Source organism: Suillus clintonianus (genome assembly GCF_016758775.1).
Source record: "Suillus clintonianus strain FC179 chromosome Unknown DEU56scaffold_57, whole genome shotgun sequence".
Taxonomy (NCBI): Eukaryota; Fungi; Basidiomycota; class Agaricomycetes; order Boletales; family Suillaceae; genus Suillus; species Suillus clintonianus.
The window spans coordinates 132,870-152,091 of NW_024539281.1; the positions used below are offsets into that span (position 1 = coordinate 132,870).

General features: G+C 49.4%; 4 protein-coding genes across 4 annotated transcripts; 2 read left to right on the forward strand and 2 right to left on the reverse strand.

Annotated features, from left to right (window-relative positions):
- Positions 1 to 2,593: 2,593 nt before the first annotated feature.
- Positions 2,594 to 4,782, reverse strand: DEU56DRAFT_914650 (uncharacterized protein; the record flags this gene model as incomplete). Its single annotated transcript, XM_041357649.1, has 10 exons — positions 2,594 to 2,842; positions 2,902 to 2,946; positions 3,017 to 3,391; positions 3,460 to 3,734; positions 3,791 to 3,835; positions 3,896 to 4,018; positions 4,090 to 4,178; positions 4,229 to 4,305; positions 4,369 to 4,708; positions 4,757 to 4,782. 10 exons carry the CDS (start codon positions 4,780 to 4,782, stop codon positions 2,594 to 2,596), a joined length of 1,644 nt encoding a protein of 547 aa, XP_041206434.1.
- Positions 4,783 to 5,477: 695 nt separating this feature from the next.
- DEU56DRAFT_902601 (uncharacterized protein) lies at positions 5,478 to 8,107 on the reverse strand (the record flags this gene model as incomplete). Its single annotated transcript, XM_041356603.1, has 7 exons — positions 8,085 to 8,107; positions 7,873 to 8,024; positions 7,248 to 7,798; positions 6,117 to 7,193; positions 6,000 to 6,086; positions 5,800 to 5,851; positions 5,478 to 5,611 (listed from the first exon to the last, which is right to left on the reverse strand). Exons 3-7 carry the CDS (start codon positions 7,779 to 7,781, stop codon positions 5,478 to 5,480), a joined length of 1,884 nt encoding a protein of 627 aa, XP_041206435.1. The 5' UTR covers positions 7,782 to 7,798; positions 7,873 to 8,024; positions 8,085 to 8,107.
- Positions 8,108 to 11,375: 3,268 nt separating this feature from the next.
- Positions 11,376 to 13,509, forward strand: DEU56DRAFT_872251 (laccase; the record flags this gene model as incomplete). Its single annotated transcript, XM_041355769.1, has 13 exons — positions 11,376 to 11,494; positions 11,547 to 11,598; positions 11,658 to 11,726; positions 11,771 to 11,901; positions 11,951 to 11,979; positions 12,036 to 12,110; positions 12,166 to 12,193; positions 12,243 to 12,969; positions 13,019 to 13,039; positions 13,090 to 13,238; positions 13,289 to 13,312; positions 13,361 to 13,416; positions 13,463 to 13,509. 13 exons carry the CDS (start codon positions 11,376 to 11,378, stop codon positions 13,507 to 13,509), a joined length of 1,527 nt encoding a protein of 508 aa, XP_041206436.1.
- A 1,336-nt stretch (positions 13,510 to 14,845) lies between these two features.
- Positions 14,846 to 18,344, forward strand: DEU56DRAFT_814951 (cysteine protease required for autophagy). Its single transcript, XM_041353753.1, has 5 exons — positions 14,846 to 16,131; positions 16,185 to 16,374; positions 16,431 to 16,647; positions 16,697 to 17,296; positions 17,374 to 18,344. The coding sequence occupies exons 1-5, from the start codon at positions 14,991 to 14,993 to the stop codon at positions 18,106 to 18,108; spliced, it is 2,883 nt and encodes a 960-aa protein (XP_041206437.1). The 5' UTR covers positions 14,846 to 14,990; the 3' UTR covers positions 18,109 to 18,344.
- Positions 18,345 to 19,222: the final 878 nt, after the last annotated feature.

Consider the following 19,222-nt stretch of genomic DNA (forward strand, 5'->3'; position numbering starts at 1 on the left):
CTCCATATTTACTTCTATTTATTCTAGGTATACCTAATTTCAGTCACGAGGTTGGGCGTTGGGCGTTGGGCTTGGGTGTTGGGCGTTCAACTTTGAGCTCCCCTAATGTCGTCCTTCGAGCTGTCATGGGGAACTCTAAAGGCGGCAGCGATTCTGCTGACTGCCATGATTGCTTAGCGTTCGGAATCCGCTCATGCGGGAGTCGTGAGGAAGAGCATTGATGAATTTATATTTCTGGAGACAGGCGCTCAGCGCTATGCCTGTTCTCGACGTGGCCATTAATCAACCAGGGTCCAGGACCAGGATAGACGCCTTTGGTTACATTGCCTTTTTCGACCGAGATCACTGATTCACGGTAATTCAAAGCGCTTCGCTCTCCGCGCACTTTGAATTCAGAATAAAGTCTGCACTTCAGAGCCAAAGAATTGTTTAGATCTGATCTGTACACCTCTTTCATTCAAGCCTCACAGACAGGTAGCCTCCATGAGACCATGGGAATCCCGGGATACATGAGGCTTTCGAGGGCATTCGCCGGTAGTAATTTTTAGGTCTAACCAAAAAAAGGGCTGGGCATTGAAAGTGACCTGACCCAGGTCACAATTGTACCCGCCCTGGAATCCATGAAGTCGGGCTACAAACCTCAGATCGTGTATCTGACAAGGGGGCTCTTGAGGGTCGCGAAATTTGAGATAGGGCTCTCGGAACTTTGCAGATTTTATCCACGTCCCGGCAACGCGACGAGTAAGCTCTGTGACATAACCTTAGGGCATGTTGACTACTATGGCTAGGCGCCTCGCTCCCCATCGCCACCATCATTCCGCCAAATATTATGGGCCACTTACCATTCCAGGGATCAACATTGGACACTATTTCCGGGGTAGGCACATGCCAGTGCTGCGTAACTTCTTCGGATACCATCATCCAGTAGCAATTCAGACTACCCGTAAGCAAAGTACCTTGTCACAGGCCATTTCCATTCTCCTGAATTTCATCAATAAGACGGGGACTTTGACCAAAGGGTAAGTAGCGACATGCGGAGAGTCATGGTTATTAGTCAACAGTGAAGAATCATTCTCAAGCCTGAGATTGAAGTACTGCTCCTCCACACAATTCCAACGGGTGGCATCCCTCCGACCAAAAGTGAACGACAGAGCGCCAATATTATTCGCAAAGGTACAGTCAGATAGCCTGCTCAAGTACCCCCTGCCAGTTCGGTCGACCTCGTATAGCAAAGCTTCCGCGACTGGGCCCTCAACTACGAACGTGTCAGTGGTTACTGGGCGAAAGGGCGCATTGAATTTGACACGGAGACGTTTGCGTACCGCGATTGATCGGGTAGCCGGTAACCAAGAGACTTGGTTCTGCGTGATTGTGTCAGCCTGAGCCGCCGTGATGCTGCGGTGAGAGAGTGGGTTGGGTACCTTTATGATCTGAGAATCCACGACCGTCGTAACTCAAATGCTCGTAATTCTAGATCCCCGGCTTGCTGCATGTGGCCGACTTTGAGCGCGCTACTTGAAGCCAACGTGTACGTTCACGTTTGTAGGACTGAAGTCACGCTCGAAGTTCGGACTCCCGGAGTAGACTTTCTTGCGCTCCTGCCACCCTACATGCGCAGAAAATCATTGAAAAACACAGTAATAGTGGGCACCATCAAGAGATTACCCACAGGTGGAGTGTCCGCACGACTGAGGTGGGAAGCGCTGGAATTGTAGATGTGGAGCCTTGGTGAAATCGTGTCTCCTGACGCTCCAGAGTTTCACATTTATGTTGTCGCACAATTCCTCTAGGGCGAACCTACTTATACCAGTTATAGGAAACTAATCCGGACATTTGCAGGTCTTGACGAAATCCAACCAATGCATGTGCGGGGTGATCGGAAAGATGATGAAAACTGCAAAACATTTTCCCTTCCGCATAAAGGCACTTGGTGCGAAGTTCGAACCATTGGACTGCCTAAGCTGAGTCGATTGGACACCTCATAATTCTAATCTCCACACTACGTTATGTTCCGAAACGCACCTACGGGGGCGGGGGGATCGTCGCAAATGCTCAAACACTCACACGTGCGAAAACAATGCTTTCAAGCCCGACATACACAGATCACTTTTACACCATAAGTGCATCCATGATCCGAGGCGAGCAACACTATTGCCAAAGGCCCATCACCGAAAGTATATTCCCGGCCTTTTCCATCGGTTCAGCAATGCTTCTTTCGACTTCTCCCCCTTTTATTGTCATCGCAGGGCTCCCGGTGTGAACAAAGTACATGTTAAATATGTATATATGATGTGGTATATGATGTGCAGCTATTCGTTCATTATGTGGGTATACAGTAATATAATAAGTATGATGCTCATTGGGTGATACTGGGCCTATGCAGTGTATATAATCTTTGTACCGGCCTGCTAAATACTGTGCTGTGATCCGAGAACGACGAGAACGAAACACGACTGAAGTGCTATTATCACAGTGGGAAAGGACATTAATCACGGTGCACGAAGAACACCACAAGACATCACGCACCCAAATGATATGTAGTCATCACCAGCATCACCTCTAAACCACACGCCATCCGTGCGCCAACATCTCCTCAAACCGTATTCTGGAACCTCGGCAGCGATTTCTGCCTCTCTTTGAACAGTCTGAGGAGATAAAACACCGGCCACCAGACGCGCTCCATCAAAGTGCTATCCCCATTGACAAAAGGGCCATCCGAATGCCATGCCACCACAATCCATGAAGTTGCGCATGTAAGAGCCAACGCCGTCGCAACGTAATGAACGAGCGTCTCCTGTCCCTTCGTCCCGCTGATCTCATTCACATTCATCCCAAACACCGCCTAGCCCACACAAGCCCATCAGCACCCACGACCACTCGCATACAAAACACGTTACACACCGCAGTGAATGAAGCAGGAAGGAATATCATCGTGAGGTAAGAGATCTAAACAATTTCCGAGCGATGATTGAGAACGGCAATGACGAAACGCAATATCCATAATGACAACACGCACCTGCTTCATCGCACCCGAGTCCCGCACAGTAGCCTCCGTCAGGTCCCTCATATGCTTGCTATCCTCGAGATTCACAGTTGCAAACGACAGATCCATCACGTTCTTCAGCCTGCTGCTCTGCATCGACCGCCTGTTCTCCAACCTCCCGATCTCCGACAGCAGATTCGCACACTCTCTATTCATGAGGTCCACCGAGTCCTTGCGTTCGGTGGGGCTGTAGTCGTCGGACTCCATAGCAGGATTCGGCGTATTCTGCAAAAAGTCGACGGACTTGTGGAAATCTTGGAGGAGCGATTGGTATTGGAGGAGGTGCGCTTGGATGATGTAGAGTTGACGAATGAGAGTCGTCTTATTCGTTGACAGCACTTTGGATTCCTAAATTCATAATAATGGCAGTGACATCAATTTTGGGGAAACAAACAGTAGCTGTCTCTGCGACGCACCAGAAAAACAACATGATTATACAGCGACTCAAGCGCCTGGTCCCACGAGTAAAGCGCATACCACAGGATAGCGAGGAACAGAAACGTCGGGTCCTTGGATTTAGCAAAGATTTTTTGCCAATATACGCTCTGGCCTGCACGGTACACGAGGAAGTGGAGCCGCTTTGGGGAAGGACGACGCCAACTAGAGTTGGGATGGTATGATATGATCGTGCTCGAGTCCTCGTCGCGCACCATGTGTATCGCGAGGAGATCGACGAGGAGGATATTGCCACCTGCGTAGCGTAGTCATTCGATACAGGCCACGATGAGAATTTAGATAAGGACTTACAGCTGAGAGAGAGCGGGGCTTGGGTGTCGATGATTTGCTCTTCGTCTGGAAGCAAGTAAATACTTTAGCTAGGAGTGATTGCAGAAGGAACGAGAAACGACCTACCAGTGGAAATGTACTGTGCGTGAGCAGATCTGACCGAACCTGAACCTGGTGTTTCGCTTGGTGTTGGCGGTCGAGTAACCGGGTTTTGCGTCATCCGGATGAATGGAAGCGTGATTGTGATATCTGCATTGAAAAGTAAAGAAAAGACCCAGTACTCAGTGGTGCATCAAGCCAGAGCCAGCCAAACAACGCACGATCACCCTTTCCCGGCCGTACCTCTTCTTGGTAATGTGAGGGTATCCAATTCAGGGATGAAGAAAAGAAAAACGGCTCGATATTATACCTACAACTCTTGTTAGTCATACAAAACAACCGAGCGACGGAACTACTTACTTCGTTCCAAGCATCTGCAGCACAGACATGGAAAGATTATCCACGAACAACGCCCGAACGCGGATATTTGCGGGTCGCTACAGAAAAGGCACCCATACGATCATCGTACACAGTGGCACCGCAAGAAGAGAGCAACTCACAGGCTCCTGCAACAACACCCAAAACTCATCCACCCGATCATGCGTAATCCTACTCGTCTGGTCCCTCCCCTCCTCATCCAGAATCGTAAAATGCCCGTCTTTAAGGACATCAAGCCAATGCACAGAGCACGTATCGGACTCTGAGGAGTTGCTCAGCATCTTGCTCCGCTTCACCTGGTCCGGCTTCCAGTTCCCAAAGAGCGTCTCAGGATATCCGCGCCATGACGGGCCCTCTGTGCCAGGCGAGGCTGGTGATGGTTGGTCACGGCTGAGGGTAAGGTCTGAATCGGTATCAAAATCCATCCATGGCCATGGGCCCGATGGTGCTGCGTGGCGGTAGCTACAAGTTATTGAAGTAGCTGAATCATTACGCAGGGAAATCACTCACATGGGTGTAGGAATGGCAGGAGGCATAATCCTGTCGTTCGTGCTGCGAGCAACGCGACGGCGTTGAAGACCAGGTGTCAACGGAAACGTCACAGCAGAAGCTCCAAGTCTATTGTTCCCCGACTCGGGCATCTTCCTTCTTCACCTGCGTATCGAATGTAAAAAGTGTAGTTTTATAGAGTGCGCAAGCTGCAGGAATAAAGGAATGGTGAGTGGTGAATCGCGAGTTTTGTTTCATTCCTTGCTGTAGCACCAGATATACTAATAAGCATAGCGATGCGGCCGGGGATCACCTTGATCCCCCAACTTCGCCCCCGCAGTCACCTGCATTCAACAAAACAAGGAACTCCACCCAGCAGAGTCATTCGGGCACGGCATCAGTAAGAAAACCTGTGCCTTGACAGATTCTTTTTCAGCTTTACGTTCGCATTCGCGATACTGTACTGCGTTTGCCTCGAAAACTAAGCTACAAGTTGTCAGTCAAGACCAGATTCATCTAGAACTTCAGAAAGAACAACCGACCAGAATGTCAGAAAGAACACCTGCGTTCGGGCACAGTATCATGGAGTTAGCACGTGTGCCTTGACAGATTCTTGTTCAACACGATGCTGTACTGCGTGGGTCAAAGTCAAGGATGGGGATAAGATAAGTAGCGGTCGGTATGACTATCCGTGACACTACTACCCCCAATTCGAGCTTTGTTGAGTCATGCAAAACATTATTTATATAGGAGCCTCTGAATCTTGGAATATTTCTTCAAAGCCCAGCTTGCTTCTCATTCCATCAGTCCTGCGTGATACAGATCCATGAACCGGCAGGCTCATGCTAACTTCTAATTCGAGTCTGACAGGTTTGACTACCAGTGTAGTAAGACTTACAGGTCGGTGTCAGTCATGACCACGTTAATATCCACCTAGAACCTTCAAAAAGAACACCCGGAACCTCACCTAGAACTCGAACTTTAGAAAAAGAATACCTCTATCTGACTTTTCTTCCTTCTAACACACAGCACACGATCCACCAGAAGGAACGTCATTTACATACCTTGCATCACCGAATTACGAACTGCAGTTCTGTCATTCGGATATCGATGTCTCTGTAATGTGTATACATAACGTTCAGTTCGCAAAAAGCGATATATCTTATTAGTAGAAAGTACTTATATATCACAAGAAGCCTCCGCCTTCCTTCCTTCCTTCCTTCCTTAGGTCCCGGCCCATCTGCGAATCCTGATTCGGACTCACCTTCCTCTTTGGCCGCCCGCGTGGAGCGCGCTGATCGGTATGCAAGGCCCATCGCCCAGCTATCAAACCCCCGTTCCTTTCACAGCCCTAATACAACACAGCCATCTCCGCACACACCACCGAAAGCCCCGCAACAGTCATAACAACCAACGGCAACGCATTCCAATACGCAAACGTCGTCTGCGTCACAATAATGCCCTTCTGCTTCAAAATCCCCTTCCACAACAACCCAGCAAGGCTCGCGCTGAACGTGAACGAGACAGCTCCGATGTTGGACGCTACGGCGAGTGCTATGGCTGCTGCGCGGATGGTTTGGTCGGATAGCATTGGGGCGGCGGCGCGGACTACTTTGGTGAGGAGGATGGTTGCGCCGATGTTGGTTCCGGAGATGTTGCATAGGATCACGCCGAGGACGCCGATTAGCCAGATGGTGCGGTACATGTCTCCGTGTGTCGCACGGAGGAGCCACGTGCCGAAGACGTCCATCCAGCCCTGGTACGATAGGGCTTCAATCAAGATAAACTGGGAAAACGCAAAAGGGACGAGGGCGAACGGGAGCCGCGGGAGTGCGGTGAAGAAGGTGGGAAAGTGGGTGTGGAGACGTTTGTGTAGGGCGATGGCTTTGGAACGCCAGTGGGCGGCGTGGGTCTTGGATGAGGGTGGAGGGGATTTGTTGATCAAGGCGCGATCTGAATCGGGGATGGAATTTACCTTGTCTGTCGTGGGTAGTGGGGTGCGGTGTCGGTTTTTGGTATCTGATAGTGTTTGGGCGTTTTGGAGCACGACGGTGTCGTCTAGCTGTATTCCGGTTTCTTCTGGCCCTTTTTGGCCGCGTCCGAGCATGGGCACTCCTTTGACGAAGCGGTAGTGGTCCCAGGCGATATCATAGCAGAACTTGGCCACAGCAAATGGCAAGCTAATTTTCCACACGTCGATTCCGAAGAAGCTGACTACGAGGCACAGAACGAGTGCGGAACCAAGCATGAAACTGCCGACAATAGCACCGATGGGGTCAAGGAGGACGGCGCGTGCGTCAAGGTCGGCGGCGTGGTTCAACCTGCGAGGGACGTATTTTGGATCGCGGTATTGGCCGCCAAGGGCCAAGAAGCAGAATAAGCTGCATGCGACGAATGGGAGGATTGTGTATGCTGTGAAAGCGGCATTGTTTACGCTGAAACCTTCGCAGATAACCACCTGGGGTTATTGATTAAGGGTCGCGTGACACGGACGTTTGAGACGGAGACGTACGTTAGTAGGGTTCCCTACGAACAAGACCATGCTGGCTGTGTTTGCAGCTGCGAATTCGGACATGAGCCATGAGATGTGATTAAGCTCTGCGACTTTTGTGTAGTATATGAGAAAGGCGGTTCCAGAGAGGATAACGGGATCGTTTCCAAGGAGAATCGAGAGGAGAGTAAGCATGAGGTAGAAGTAGGTGTAGAGCTTCCAGCCGTTTGAACCGCCCTTGTTGCTAACCCAGAATGCTGCTGATTGAAGGATGCCGGTGATGTCGAGGGTGATGGCCATGTATGCGAGGGAGAAAAAGAGGATGAGAATGTTGTAGGGTTTGACACCGTCTGTACCGACTATGCCATCACGAATGACTGCTGGGTCGATACATTGGGCTGCCCACAGGATTGCGATTGCGAGGATTGGAGCAGTTGTCAAATTTATTGGGATACGGGGTATTCGTCTTGGGGTGGGTATTGATATTGGGTATATGACGAATCCAATGGATATGATGAAGACCACCAAGGTCGCGATAGAATAACCAGTAATCATAGCAGGGTGGGTAAGAGCTGTCAAGAGAGTGAAGATGGTTGTATATAAGTATGTTGGGTCACGAGTTTCGATGCTTATGACAGAACGTAACTGTGTGTAAACGTTGTAAACTCCTTATAGGTTCTTATCGATCAAATCTTCGTTTTCCAGAACAACTTTCAATGGGACTTCGTTGGGACACACCGAGCTCGTTGGCTTCCCACGTGTACTCTCACACCTCACAGCCATACACTGTTCATTACCGTACGTCACAACTTTTGCCCTTCGTGTCCCTCGCGCTGTTAATTAATAGTCGAATAGTAGCACGATTCATGCGATACTCGACTTAAAAAGAACAATCAGAAAAACACCCTTCACCGCCCCCGGATCAGAGACGCCCCGCTCGATGTTCTATCTAGAAACACGGTACCATTTACAGGTACAGATTCAGGGTCTGACTGTTCATGCTGGTCCAATTGCCAAACACCAATAGGTAATGATGTAGTCGCGATGGAACTACCTTTATCCAATTGTTAACCCACAGACCTTGGAGCTCCTATGGCATCATGCAAGAAGACGAACTCTTCTAAGTATCCCATTAATGAAATGCGTGGGTTTTCATGATGACGCCATTCTAATGACGCAATGCTCACATGTACACTGCCTTCGACATTCTTTCAACCTGCTCTAGCAAACTAGGGTCAATGCGTTTTGCGGAGATTCGTCACGGGCTCCATCTCAAGTTCTTTCATCCACCACCGCAGCAGTCTATTTTATTTTAGCACCAAACTCAGATCAAAGTTTATCTCTCTCATGAGGAGAACGAGAGTAATCAAGCACATTTCATTAATTATCCACGTCAGTATCCACGTGTCTCCGATGTCATGGTTTGACAGTCTCACAGGTCCGGACAATTAAATCAACCATAGCTGTCAACCTGTATCCTCCTGTACACTGTCCAACAAGTATGAATATGTCATGCTTAATCTCCCCAGCTAAGTATAGTTCAACTGCTGTTCGAGTCTAGGCCTATAGTAGCGGCTCACATCTTCAGTTCGCATCTAGGTCAATCAGAGGCAGCAGCATGAATCACAAACGATTGTTCAGTTCGTATGCGCCACAAAATAGAACCTCCCGCCAACAGTTTCAAAACACACTTACACGCCTATTCTCTTTATCCACGCGTATTTTCAGACAATTGACAGTCACGCTTAATCAAGCGAGGCGTAGGCACATCTGATATCGATGCGACGTACTCGTGCGATCACTTCGCAAGTATGTATAATGACATGCATAGCTGTTTCAACATCGTGGGTCACGATACGCTAAGTACGTGTTTTATATATTCTCACTGCGCGCTGACATATCAGCCTCATTGCAGAGTATACATAGCCGACGTCATTTTTATCACCGGATGTTCTGTCGATGAACTTGTCAGATGATCCCCTGGTCCCTGCTGCAGTAAATCCAGACCATTTTCTTCTCACCTGACTGTCTGTGCAGGTGCCAAAAACAGGATTATCAAGCCTTCTAGTTGCGTGTTTATTTTCATGAACGATGTCTGTCATTGAGGATGTAAAACATCACACGCAAACGCTGAATTTCCTCACTTAGTTTCTCTGAACCTGTGCAAACGACCGTCCTAGCCTTCGCTCTCTTGACCGGTGAATTGATCGTTGCGTGCGCATCACAAAGGGCCAGAGTGACCGAAAGCGCACATTCGCAGTGCTGCCAACAGTAGTACAGCTAAGTATAGTGTATTTGAACGTGAACAACGTAGGTATCGAGGTCTACAACTTTTTAGCATGCATGACCAGTGGCCATCGCGTCATCCTATGTTGGCGTTTTTTGCTGTACTATTCACATCTGGCTAGGGGCTGGTATATATAAATGGCAACTAAGCCAGAGCGAAAGAGTAATAGTATTTAACCGGGGCGGAAAGTTCGGGACTAGGGATGAGGCCCGGTCTTCCGTGACCCGATGCCTGACTCGGATGCTGGTTTCTTAGTCGAACGTCTTTCGAGATGTTGGATTAGATGCTATGCTCAGTGACAATAGCTCCGCCTGATTCGTGTGACCCTTGCATGAACTTGAGTCTGTTTGACCGGATTCGAAAGGTGTAATTACCCGAGATGCGTGGCTTTCCTCGATTCGATGACCGCTATGACGTAGCCACACTGTTGACTTGTTCCAGTGTGCCCGTTATATTTCGCTGTGAGTGATATCATCCCTCCGAGTTATCACGCGCAACCACTTGTACTCAGAGACGAACAGATATCATGGTGCTGGTTACATGGTGCTCTGGGGGCGGATCGACAATACACTTACATCCGCCCGAGAGCCCGCAAAGCGAGCTGTAGCTGTTGCTTTGATTAACAGACTGGCACAGATAGGCAATGTCATTGGGTCGTGAATAGCGTTGATATCTCTTCCTCGTTCATTGCCGATTCTCCTAGGTACGTCTAGCCATCCAACCGGGGCCCGACATATCGTCATTCCTACGCCGTTTGCATCGCAACAATTGGAGTGTCCATGTCAATCGGCATGTTTGGTGGGATGTTTTTGTTTGTTTTTGAAGTATTTGAGTGAACTGATTGAGAGGGGGAATTTGAACAGGATGCGCAGGATGATGGCGAGTTTCAGGACTGCAAATATCGGGTTCAAGTTGGGTTTATGTATTTGGTGTAGTCCGACGAAGGTTAACGTTAGTGTCACGATGGCTCCCGCATGCGATCCGATTCGGGCCCCAAGTCGAAGTTCAGGCCGACACCGACCAGCTATATATATACAAGTCCGCGCCACTGATAATGCAGGATTGACGCAACACAGCGACTCGGCCAGAGGAGGTGAGGTAAGGTCGCCGTTGACAAGACAAGTTCAATAAATAGCCTGCATTGATTTAGCTAGTGCGTTAGGTGAATCTTGCCGCGGCATAGTTCGGCATCCGTGATTATCGCGGACTCCAAACCGTCCTTGTGCCTTAGTGCCACTATGCGACTGCGTACGGTCACACGAGTCGTCGCACAATTCCTCGAATAGTACATGGCTTCAACTGAGACGATTGAAGGGTCAGTGGATTTACTTATAGACCTCGTGCTGTACTGATTGTGGGCCATATAGGCCTGAATACATGTATTTTCTAAACGAGAGTGTCAGTGAACTCTGCTGAATTTTTAAATCAGAACGTGTTCCAAATGATGCCGCAGTGACCAAATGATTTACGTCCAGAGGCGCGTCAAACTCGCGTGCCTCGCAAAGCGGTCTCCGAGTCGCGTTACTACACTGAAATTTGACTTTCAGATACTTTCACATGGTTTCACTGGTCTTATCGCTTCAAAGTATGTACACGTTCTACTAGATCCAAACGGACGTGCGGCGGTTGAGTTATACGACATCCTGGATTGCTATCTGGCTATGTAGGGATAAGCCTCGATATTAGTGGCTCAGACCAAACCTTCAAGTTGACGGCCCAACATTCTTTGGACTCGAATTGGAATGGGATGCGAGCTAGGGATGTAGAGGATACCGTAAGAAACGTTCCAGGGTCTCCTATATAATATTCAACTGACTTGACCCGGAGTCTTGCCCTGCAGTACACAAGAGCAAGCGGTGATGATGGGGAATTTTTGTTCCATCTCTCTCTTGTGTCTGACCTTTATATCGGCTTGTGCGGCACTCGATACCGAGCTAATCGTTTCAAATGCGATGATTGCCCCGGATGGTTTTGCAAATGAGTATGTGCTTGATGCAGGACCCATTTAAATTCGCGTCTAATCAATTTTGCAGTGCTATCGTGGTCAATGGTAACTACCCCGGACCAGTTCTTACAGCTGTGAAGGTAGAAGTCCCGATTTATAATGGCTATTCGTACCAACAAAATTGACTGTGTGTGTCAAGGGCGAGCGATTTCAAGTCAATGTCACGAATGTGTTGGTGGATGAGTCGATGAACAGGAGTACATCCATAGTGCGTCTCCTCTTTACTCCGCGATCGCGCTGATGTAGGTCTAGCACTGGCATGGAATCAATCAATATTTGTCGAATGAGATGGATGGAACTGCAATGGTGACGCAGTGCCCCATAGCGTCTGGGCATTCTTTCGTGTACAACTTCATGCCGGTCAACCAGAGCGGGACATTTTGGTACGGAACGGTTTTTCTACCACGGAAATGATCATTCACAGTGGATCAGGTATCATTCACATTTAGCGCTCCAGTACTGTGGGTGGTTTCATTCGTCATCGGAGTAAACAGATTCCAATTTTTTTTTCATTCAGGTGAAGGTTTGAGAGGACCCATTGTCATTTATGACCCGCTAGATCCATACCTGGACATGTATGATGTCGATGACAGTCAGTTTCAACCTTTGATTGCGTGTGTAGTTTGTGTGTGCTAACGATACTGTAGCATCGACTATCCTTACTATATCGGATTGGTAGGGTAATCAGCAGTTTCACTTATTTAACTGAATCATTTCACCAAAGGTATCACATGAACCCATACGACGTCCCCGCGTCCGCCACTCCCGATGCAATCCTCATTAATGGCCGCGGACGCTATGAAGGTGGACCGTCGGTACCTCTTTCTGTCCTCAGCGTTGTGCAGGGCAAACGCTACCGTATCCGATTGATAAACATGGCATGCAAACCAAGTTTCGTGTTCTCGATCGATGGCCACACGTTTACAGTCATCGAGGCAGACAGTGAAAACACATTGCCTCTGACCGTCGACTCAATCCCAATATTGGCCGGGCAGCGGTACTCTTTAATCCTGAATGCCAATCAGACGGTCGACAACTACTGGATTCGGGCCAATCCTAGTAATTATGATTCGACCTTTGCAGGAGGACTTAATTCTGCGATTCTTCAATATGAAGGAGCTTCGGAACGGGACCCCATAGACAGAGATTGGATTTTAAGTAACCCATTGGCTGAACACCACTTGCACGCGCTGGAAAGCCCTGAAGCCCCTGGTCTTCCAGAAGCCGGTGGCGCAGACGTCTCGCTGAATCTGGTCAGCGTGTGGGACAGCAATATGGGGAAATTTCTCATCAATGGGTACAGCTATACCCCGCCGACTACTCCGGTTTTAATGCAAATCTTGACCGGACAATTGGCGGCCTCTCAGCTGCAGCCCTATGGGTCTGTTTACACCTTGCCTGCCAACAAAATAATCGAGCTCTCTATACCAGGCGGACAGCCCGAGGGACAGGTAAGCAATCTATATTTCTTCTCTTCACGTTTCTCATGTACCACTCTAGCATCCTTTCCACTTGCATGGTGTGAGTATGACTTGTTATATCTGGTTCGTTCCATCTCATATTTCGCACAGCACCCCTTTTCCGTTGTAAGAAGCGCTGGGAGCGATGTATATAATTACCAGAATCCTGTCCGGCGAGATACGACAAGCAATGGTATTGCGGGCGACAATGTGACAATCCGATTTAGAACCGATAATTCCGGGCCATGGTTATTCCACTGGTACGATTCCAATAGCTGTTGTTGCTGTATGCTTAGTGACGTTCCTCCAGCCACATTGACTGGCACCTTGAACTGTTAGTATTGTCTCAGTCGTGATGAACTATCTGATCTAAATTCTGTAGGGGTATGGCTGTGGTGTTTGCAGAAGACGCCGACTCTACTTCTTTGAGCGTAACACGTATGTGGGGTTTTTCTGATATCTGATGTCATATCCTCATTTCTAGCTGATGTAGCTGCATGGAAGCAGTTGTGTCCGAACTATGATGATTAATCATCAAACGATTCGGAACGAATCGTGAGCGCTATCGCTGATGCGATATGAAACACACGAAACTCTAGGTAATAGCATTTAGCATTACATTCTCTTGACATTACATTAGTGCCTGCTTGTTGTGTACACCATGTTTCCGCGGTCTTTACAGTAGCAAGAAAGCATGTCTTTCTTTCATTAGTTCCTTATCGTATTGTAAACAGACTTTGTAGTATTACATCATTGACAAGTTCGTCTGTATCGTGCTTTGTGACATACAAGGTCCTTGGGCTTGCTCTTCTAAGAGTGAAGACCTGAAAGCCAGCCAGTCAGGCTATTGGGGTGTGTGAGGAGCAGAGTTGCGTGCGCTCGCGCTGTCAGAAAGCATCATAGATCGATCACTCACAGTTCTAACACAGCACACTGAGACAGGTATTGGAAAAGACTTCTAATCCCCTGTTCGGCGCCCGACAAGTTGATTGAAGGAAGGCTGCCTCAAGATCAGAATGCACAGCTGCCGGAAATTGTCACGGTACGAGAGAGAGGAGGCACCACCTCCTATACACATAGGGCCGAACTACCGTTCGTGAGTGCAAGAGATCCCCGAGTAATGATTGATCTGAACCGTTTTGAGCTGGGGTGAGCAGAATTCGCGCATACTTTGGAGCAGTGCCACCGCAGACGCTCCCGGGTGTCGTTGGGTGATCGGACGCGAGGTAACCGCAGCTGCCCGCGGCATGTTGGAGATAATATGCTTACTTACCTCGGGGCTTGAATCGAAGGCGCAAATTGAGGGCACTCAGAGACACATTGTTTCCGTGGTAAACTTGACGGACAGGCGGTGTATTTAGGATTGTACAAATCCGAGGCAAATATATCGGACCACCGCCCAGATCTGCGTTCGTGTCGAGAGATTGAATTTGCTGATGCGAATAGTGCGAACGTTAGCTTTCATCAAGTACATAGTTCTTCTCGGCACCTTGAATAGGTTTAAGCATGATGACGATGATGTAGTAATGGTCTGTGCACAATGCTGAGATCACTGATCAGAGGCGAATAGAAGATTTTGACGGGGCCCGGGAAGGGAGTGCTCTTGGATCTTATAGACTGTGAGATCGACTCACTCAGCTACTAGCACCCTCGAATGATCAAGAGTTGGTGGACTGCGAGAAAGGATTTGACGCCTCTTGCCGGTGATTGAAGATTTGATACATTTGTAGGTCAGTGTCGGAATAGCATCGATTGTTCCGAGCCTAATATTTATTACCTTGTTCCATGCGCCTGGCAGATTTGTCGAGAAGTCCAAAAGAGAACTATTCTCGTGAAGAAGAGACGCAGATACCTCAAAGATTACAACGAAACCACAGGCCGGACCGGAAGCAATAAGTCAGTCATAACCAAACACGTCAGAAACACGGCCCACACCACAGGTCCCTCTCGACATCGTCGTCCACGACGACCAACACCCTTTCCACGGCTTCCACCACATTCACGACATATATATGACTAGTCGACAATCACGCAGCACTCCATCTTCATCCTCTTCCTCGTCGCCGCATGGCTCAAAGTTGTCCAAATTCCTAGCAAAGCAGAGCCGGGACAGGTCAAAATCTATGACAGATCCAATCGCAGCCGCCAGCACCGCGTCCATCGCCAGCTCAAGTTCATCCAATTATACGTCCGTGAGCAGTCCACCACTCTCACAGTACAGCTCGCGAAAGAGCAGTAGATTTGGCGGTGGGAACGCTAGTAACAATCCTAGAGACGACAAGCCAAGCAGCCCGCAGCCTGACCTTGATAGTGAACAGGAGGACTCATTTGACGAAACACCTGTCATCATCGAGCCAGTGGAGATGATACGCTCACGGAATCGCTCAGAACGCCCTCTCAGCACCATATCTGACATCCATCCCTCTTCATCCATGTACGCTTCAACATCATCCGCACGCATATCGGATCTCCCTACACGACTATCCGGATGGCTTTCACATACTTTCACCAACTCATCAACAGACCTATCTCTCCCGTCAATACTCTCCCAGTCCAATTATACCTCCCAGGCATCCCCTAAGACCAAGAGCTCAGCCTTGCTCACCGCCGCGAAGCACGGAAAAGGTCATCTCGATCGCGCAATGCGCTTTCTGCTGGATAGTGACTCTATCCCCAACAAATCTCCAGAGCCTATCTGGCTACTTGGTGTACAACATCCAGGATACGAACCCCCGCCTCATCCCACCCCCAGCCGCCGCCCTTCTGTCGAATCTCGCCGCTCCCCATCCTTCCGTTCTACCACATCATCCTCAGCCACTGTCTTACCCGACCCCTCTCTGTCCCTCTCTTCATCCACTTCCAAAAATCCCGCCAACAATTGGCCGCCTGTTTTCTACGCTGATTTTACCTCGCGAATATGGCTAACATACCGTAATCAGTTCGCTCCTATACGCGACTCCACCCTCTCGGCTCTAGAGTCAGATATGGCTTGTTGCGAGCCACCGCCTGTGTCTTCCAGTCCACGTTCTAAGAAGTGGCATTGGCCAGGCGGGGGCGAGAAGGGCTGGACGAGTGATGCAGGGTGGGGTTGTATGCTCCGGACAGGTCAATCACTATTAGCAAACACGCTCTTGCATTTGCACCTAGGTCGAGGTGATCTTTTCCCTCATAGCCCAAGAAACTCGTCTTGATTGCTCATTATTCAGAATGGCGCCGTCCGCCACACCCAGTACACACAAATGATTATGCCACATATGTCCAGATCATTACATGGTTCCTCGACTCACCTCTCCCTCAAGCACCTTTCAGCGTACACCGCATGGCCCTTGCTGGAAAGGAGTTGGGCAAAGATGTTGGGCAATGGTTCGGGCCTAGTACTGCTGCAGGCGCCATAAAGTATTCATTTTCCCAAACATTTTCCTTTTAATTAATTAATTAATCTGTACACGCAGAACACTTGTACATTCCTTCCCAGAAGCTGGCCTTGGGGTCTCTGTTGCCACTGATGGTGTCATTTATCAGTCTGACGTATACGCTGCGTCAAACGTGCACATTGGTTCACCACGACGACATATGAGGTCCGCTTGGGGCGAGCGCGCCGTCCTTGTGCTTATCGGTATCCGTCTGGGTATCGATGGTGTTAATCCTATCTACTACGAGACTATCAAGGTCAGAGCATTCACTCAAGATCCGGGCAAACATCTGATGTTTATCCAAGGCGCTCTTTACTCTTCCGCAAAGCGTGGGCATCGCTGGCGGGCGCCCCTCTTCCTCATACTACTTTATGGGCTATCAAGCTGACAATCTATTCTACCTCGATCCACATCACTCTCGAACCGCCGTACCCCTTCGTCCAGCACCTCCGCATGACTTCAAACGCGAGATGACCCCGGATTCAGGCCGTCCGCGCACCTCCCACCACCGTGCGCCTACCTCACCTTCAAGCGTGCGCACAGGCAGTTCAACATTTTCATATCACGCACCACTATCGCCTTCACCGCTGCAACATCAACTCAGCGCGTCCTCCAATACGTCAGGCTCTTCTAGCTCGCACCCGCCACCCTGGGCGAACGCGAGCATGCCGACATCGCTTGGAGTGTCAGAGCTCGACCCACGAGAGTTGAGTACAGAGAACACTAGCGAGCTCGACCCAGTCGCAGAGCATTACGTGACGCAGTACTCCGCTTCTGAGCTGCAGACGTTCCATTGCGACCGCGTGCGGAAGATCCCCCTCAGCGGGCTCGATCCAAGTATGCTGCTTGGGTTTGTGTGCAAGGACGAGGCGGACTGGATTGATCTCAGGAAGCGTGTGAATGAGGTGGGCGTCTTATTGATACCACGTGTTTTTTGCTGTTAATGTTCTCTCTTTTCTTTCCTCGTGGGGTGTGTTGGTAGTTGATGCAGAAGCACAAGTCGATATTCACGATCCAGGACGAGCCGCCTTCATGGCCATCTGATTCGGACGAGTTCATGGGGCTCGAATCCATCTCGGAGCCAGATATCGATATGGAATTTGACGGCGATGGTGTAGAGCGTGAGGATCAAGAACAGCCCGAGAACGAAGACCAGTTCTTTGATACTCGCTCTGCCTCTCACTCACCTGTCCCCAAAGGTCAGGGTTCAGAGGTCGACACGGAGGAGGATCCTATAGGGCCGATCACCCCCGGCCCCAACTCTATGCTCGAGGTGGACACACCGGATAAGGTGCAGGAACACGTGGATGATTTTGAAGAGATCGGTGTTGAGGACGAGGATGACGATGATGACGACTGGGTAGATCCGTCGCTACCCACGCCTCTGGCGCAGTCCGTACAGCGGCCTTATGCGCCACCTCTTGAGAAAACGATATCAACAAGCTCCACAAGCAGCGGTGGGAGTGCGGGGAAGGGGAAGAGCAAGAAGACGGTCGGGAGGAAGTCGAAGAAGACGCCGGTGCCGCTGATGAAAGCGCCGGCGAAACCCGAGGCGCATTTCCCGTTCCCGCGGTCGCTTGAGGAGAGCGTGCATGACGGAGGCCATGGGTCCGAAGCAGAGCCATACGAGAGGCGGATGAACAATGCACGTGCGAGAGACGGGGGGCGCACCGAGAGTGGGGGCGTCAAAGCTATTTTGACAGAGGATATGAGATAGCCTGGGGTCCGTTGGTTGTAGGCTTGTAGGCCTCCAGTGATGATGGGTATGTTTTTATTAGTGTCCGGGCATTTCATTTCGACTTGCAGCTGCCTGTGCTGTGGTGGACCCCTTTTTTTCTCGGGGCCTGTAACTATGTATATGTACTTTTGCCTGGTTGTTCGTAGAGATACCCGTCACGTTAGGCATTGGCTCGATGTGTTATCCATTTCCTTCTCCTGCCTCGGGCTTGCCGATGTTCAACGTCCGACTAGTCGTTGGGCTGAACGATCACAGAAAAAGCTGGATGCCATAAACCAATGATAAGCAACAGACTAGCCCTGACTCATCTTGTATAAATATCTATCACGCAGCTTGAGGCCCGTACTAGTTGGCCGCCTTGCACCTTTGACTCACTGTTAATTCATCACTGGCAAGTGCCTCGGTTTTCTACCACAGATATTACTGCCGAAAACTGGATTTACGGTATTTGCTGTTCAAGAAATGAACACGAGGGTCAATGACAGAAGCAGAAATCAAAAGGTATGGCCCTAAAAACCGCAGAGAACCCTGCCCGGCGTACCACTGGCAGGTCACCCACCATGTCTTTGGTGAATCCATTCTATCCTTCGAAAACTTTCTTCTGCGGCATTCTCTGTTTCCCCATCCTTGCTGACGCTCGTGTGATTCAGGAAAACAGCGATGCTGTTCGAGTCTCTGGCGTGCTGTGTCGGCGACTGATTTCCTCTTCGTGGAGGACGGTACATCCTCTAATGACTTTGTCCTTGGTCGTGATTGTGATGCCTTTCCAAGCATGCACATTGCAGCGTATTTAACGAGATTTAAAGGTGCGGCCGCCGCCTGATCCATTCTGTTTATTGTAAGTGAATGATTCTGTGGACAAGAAAACTGACAGTGGTGCCTCTCAATAGTACTCGTTCGCTTCAGCACTCATTCGTACGATACAGCACAACACCGGAACAGGGAGGGACTCCACGTACTTATTTATTATCTAGTAGGCGCTTTTTGATATTATCATACATTTATGATAACTCTAATCCAGCAGCCACCTTGATGATCATATCCTTTAAAATCTAGCCGCATATCTGGATGGAGCTTCACGGCAACTCATCAC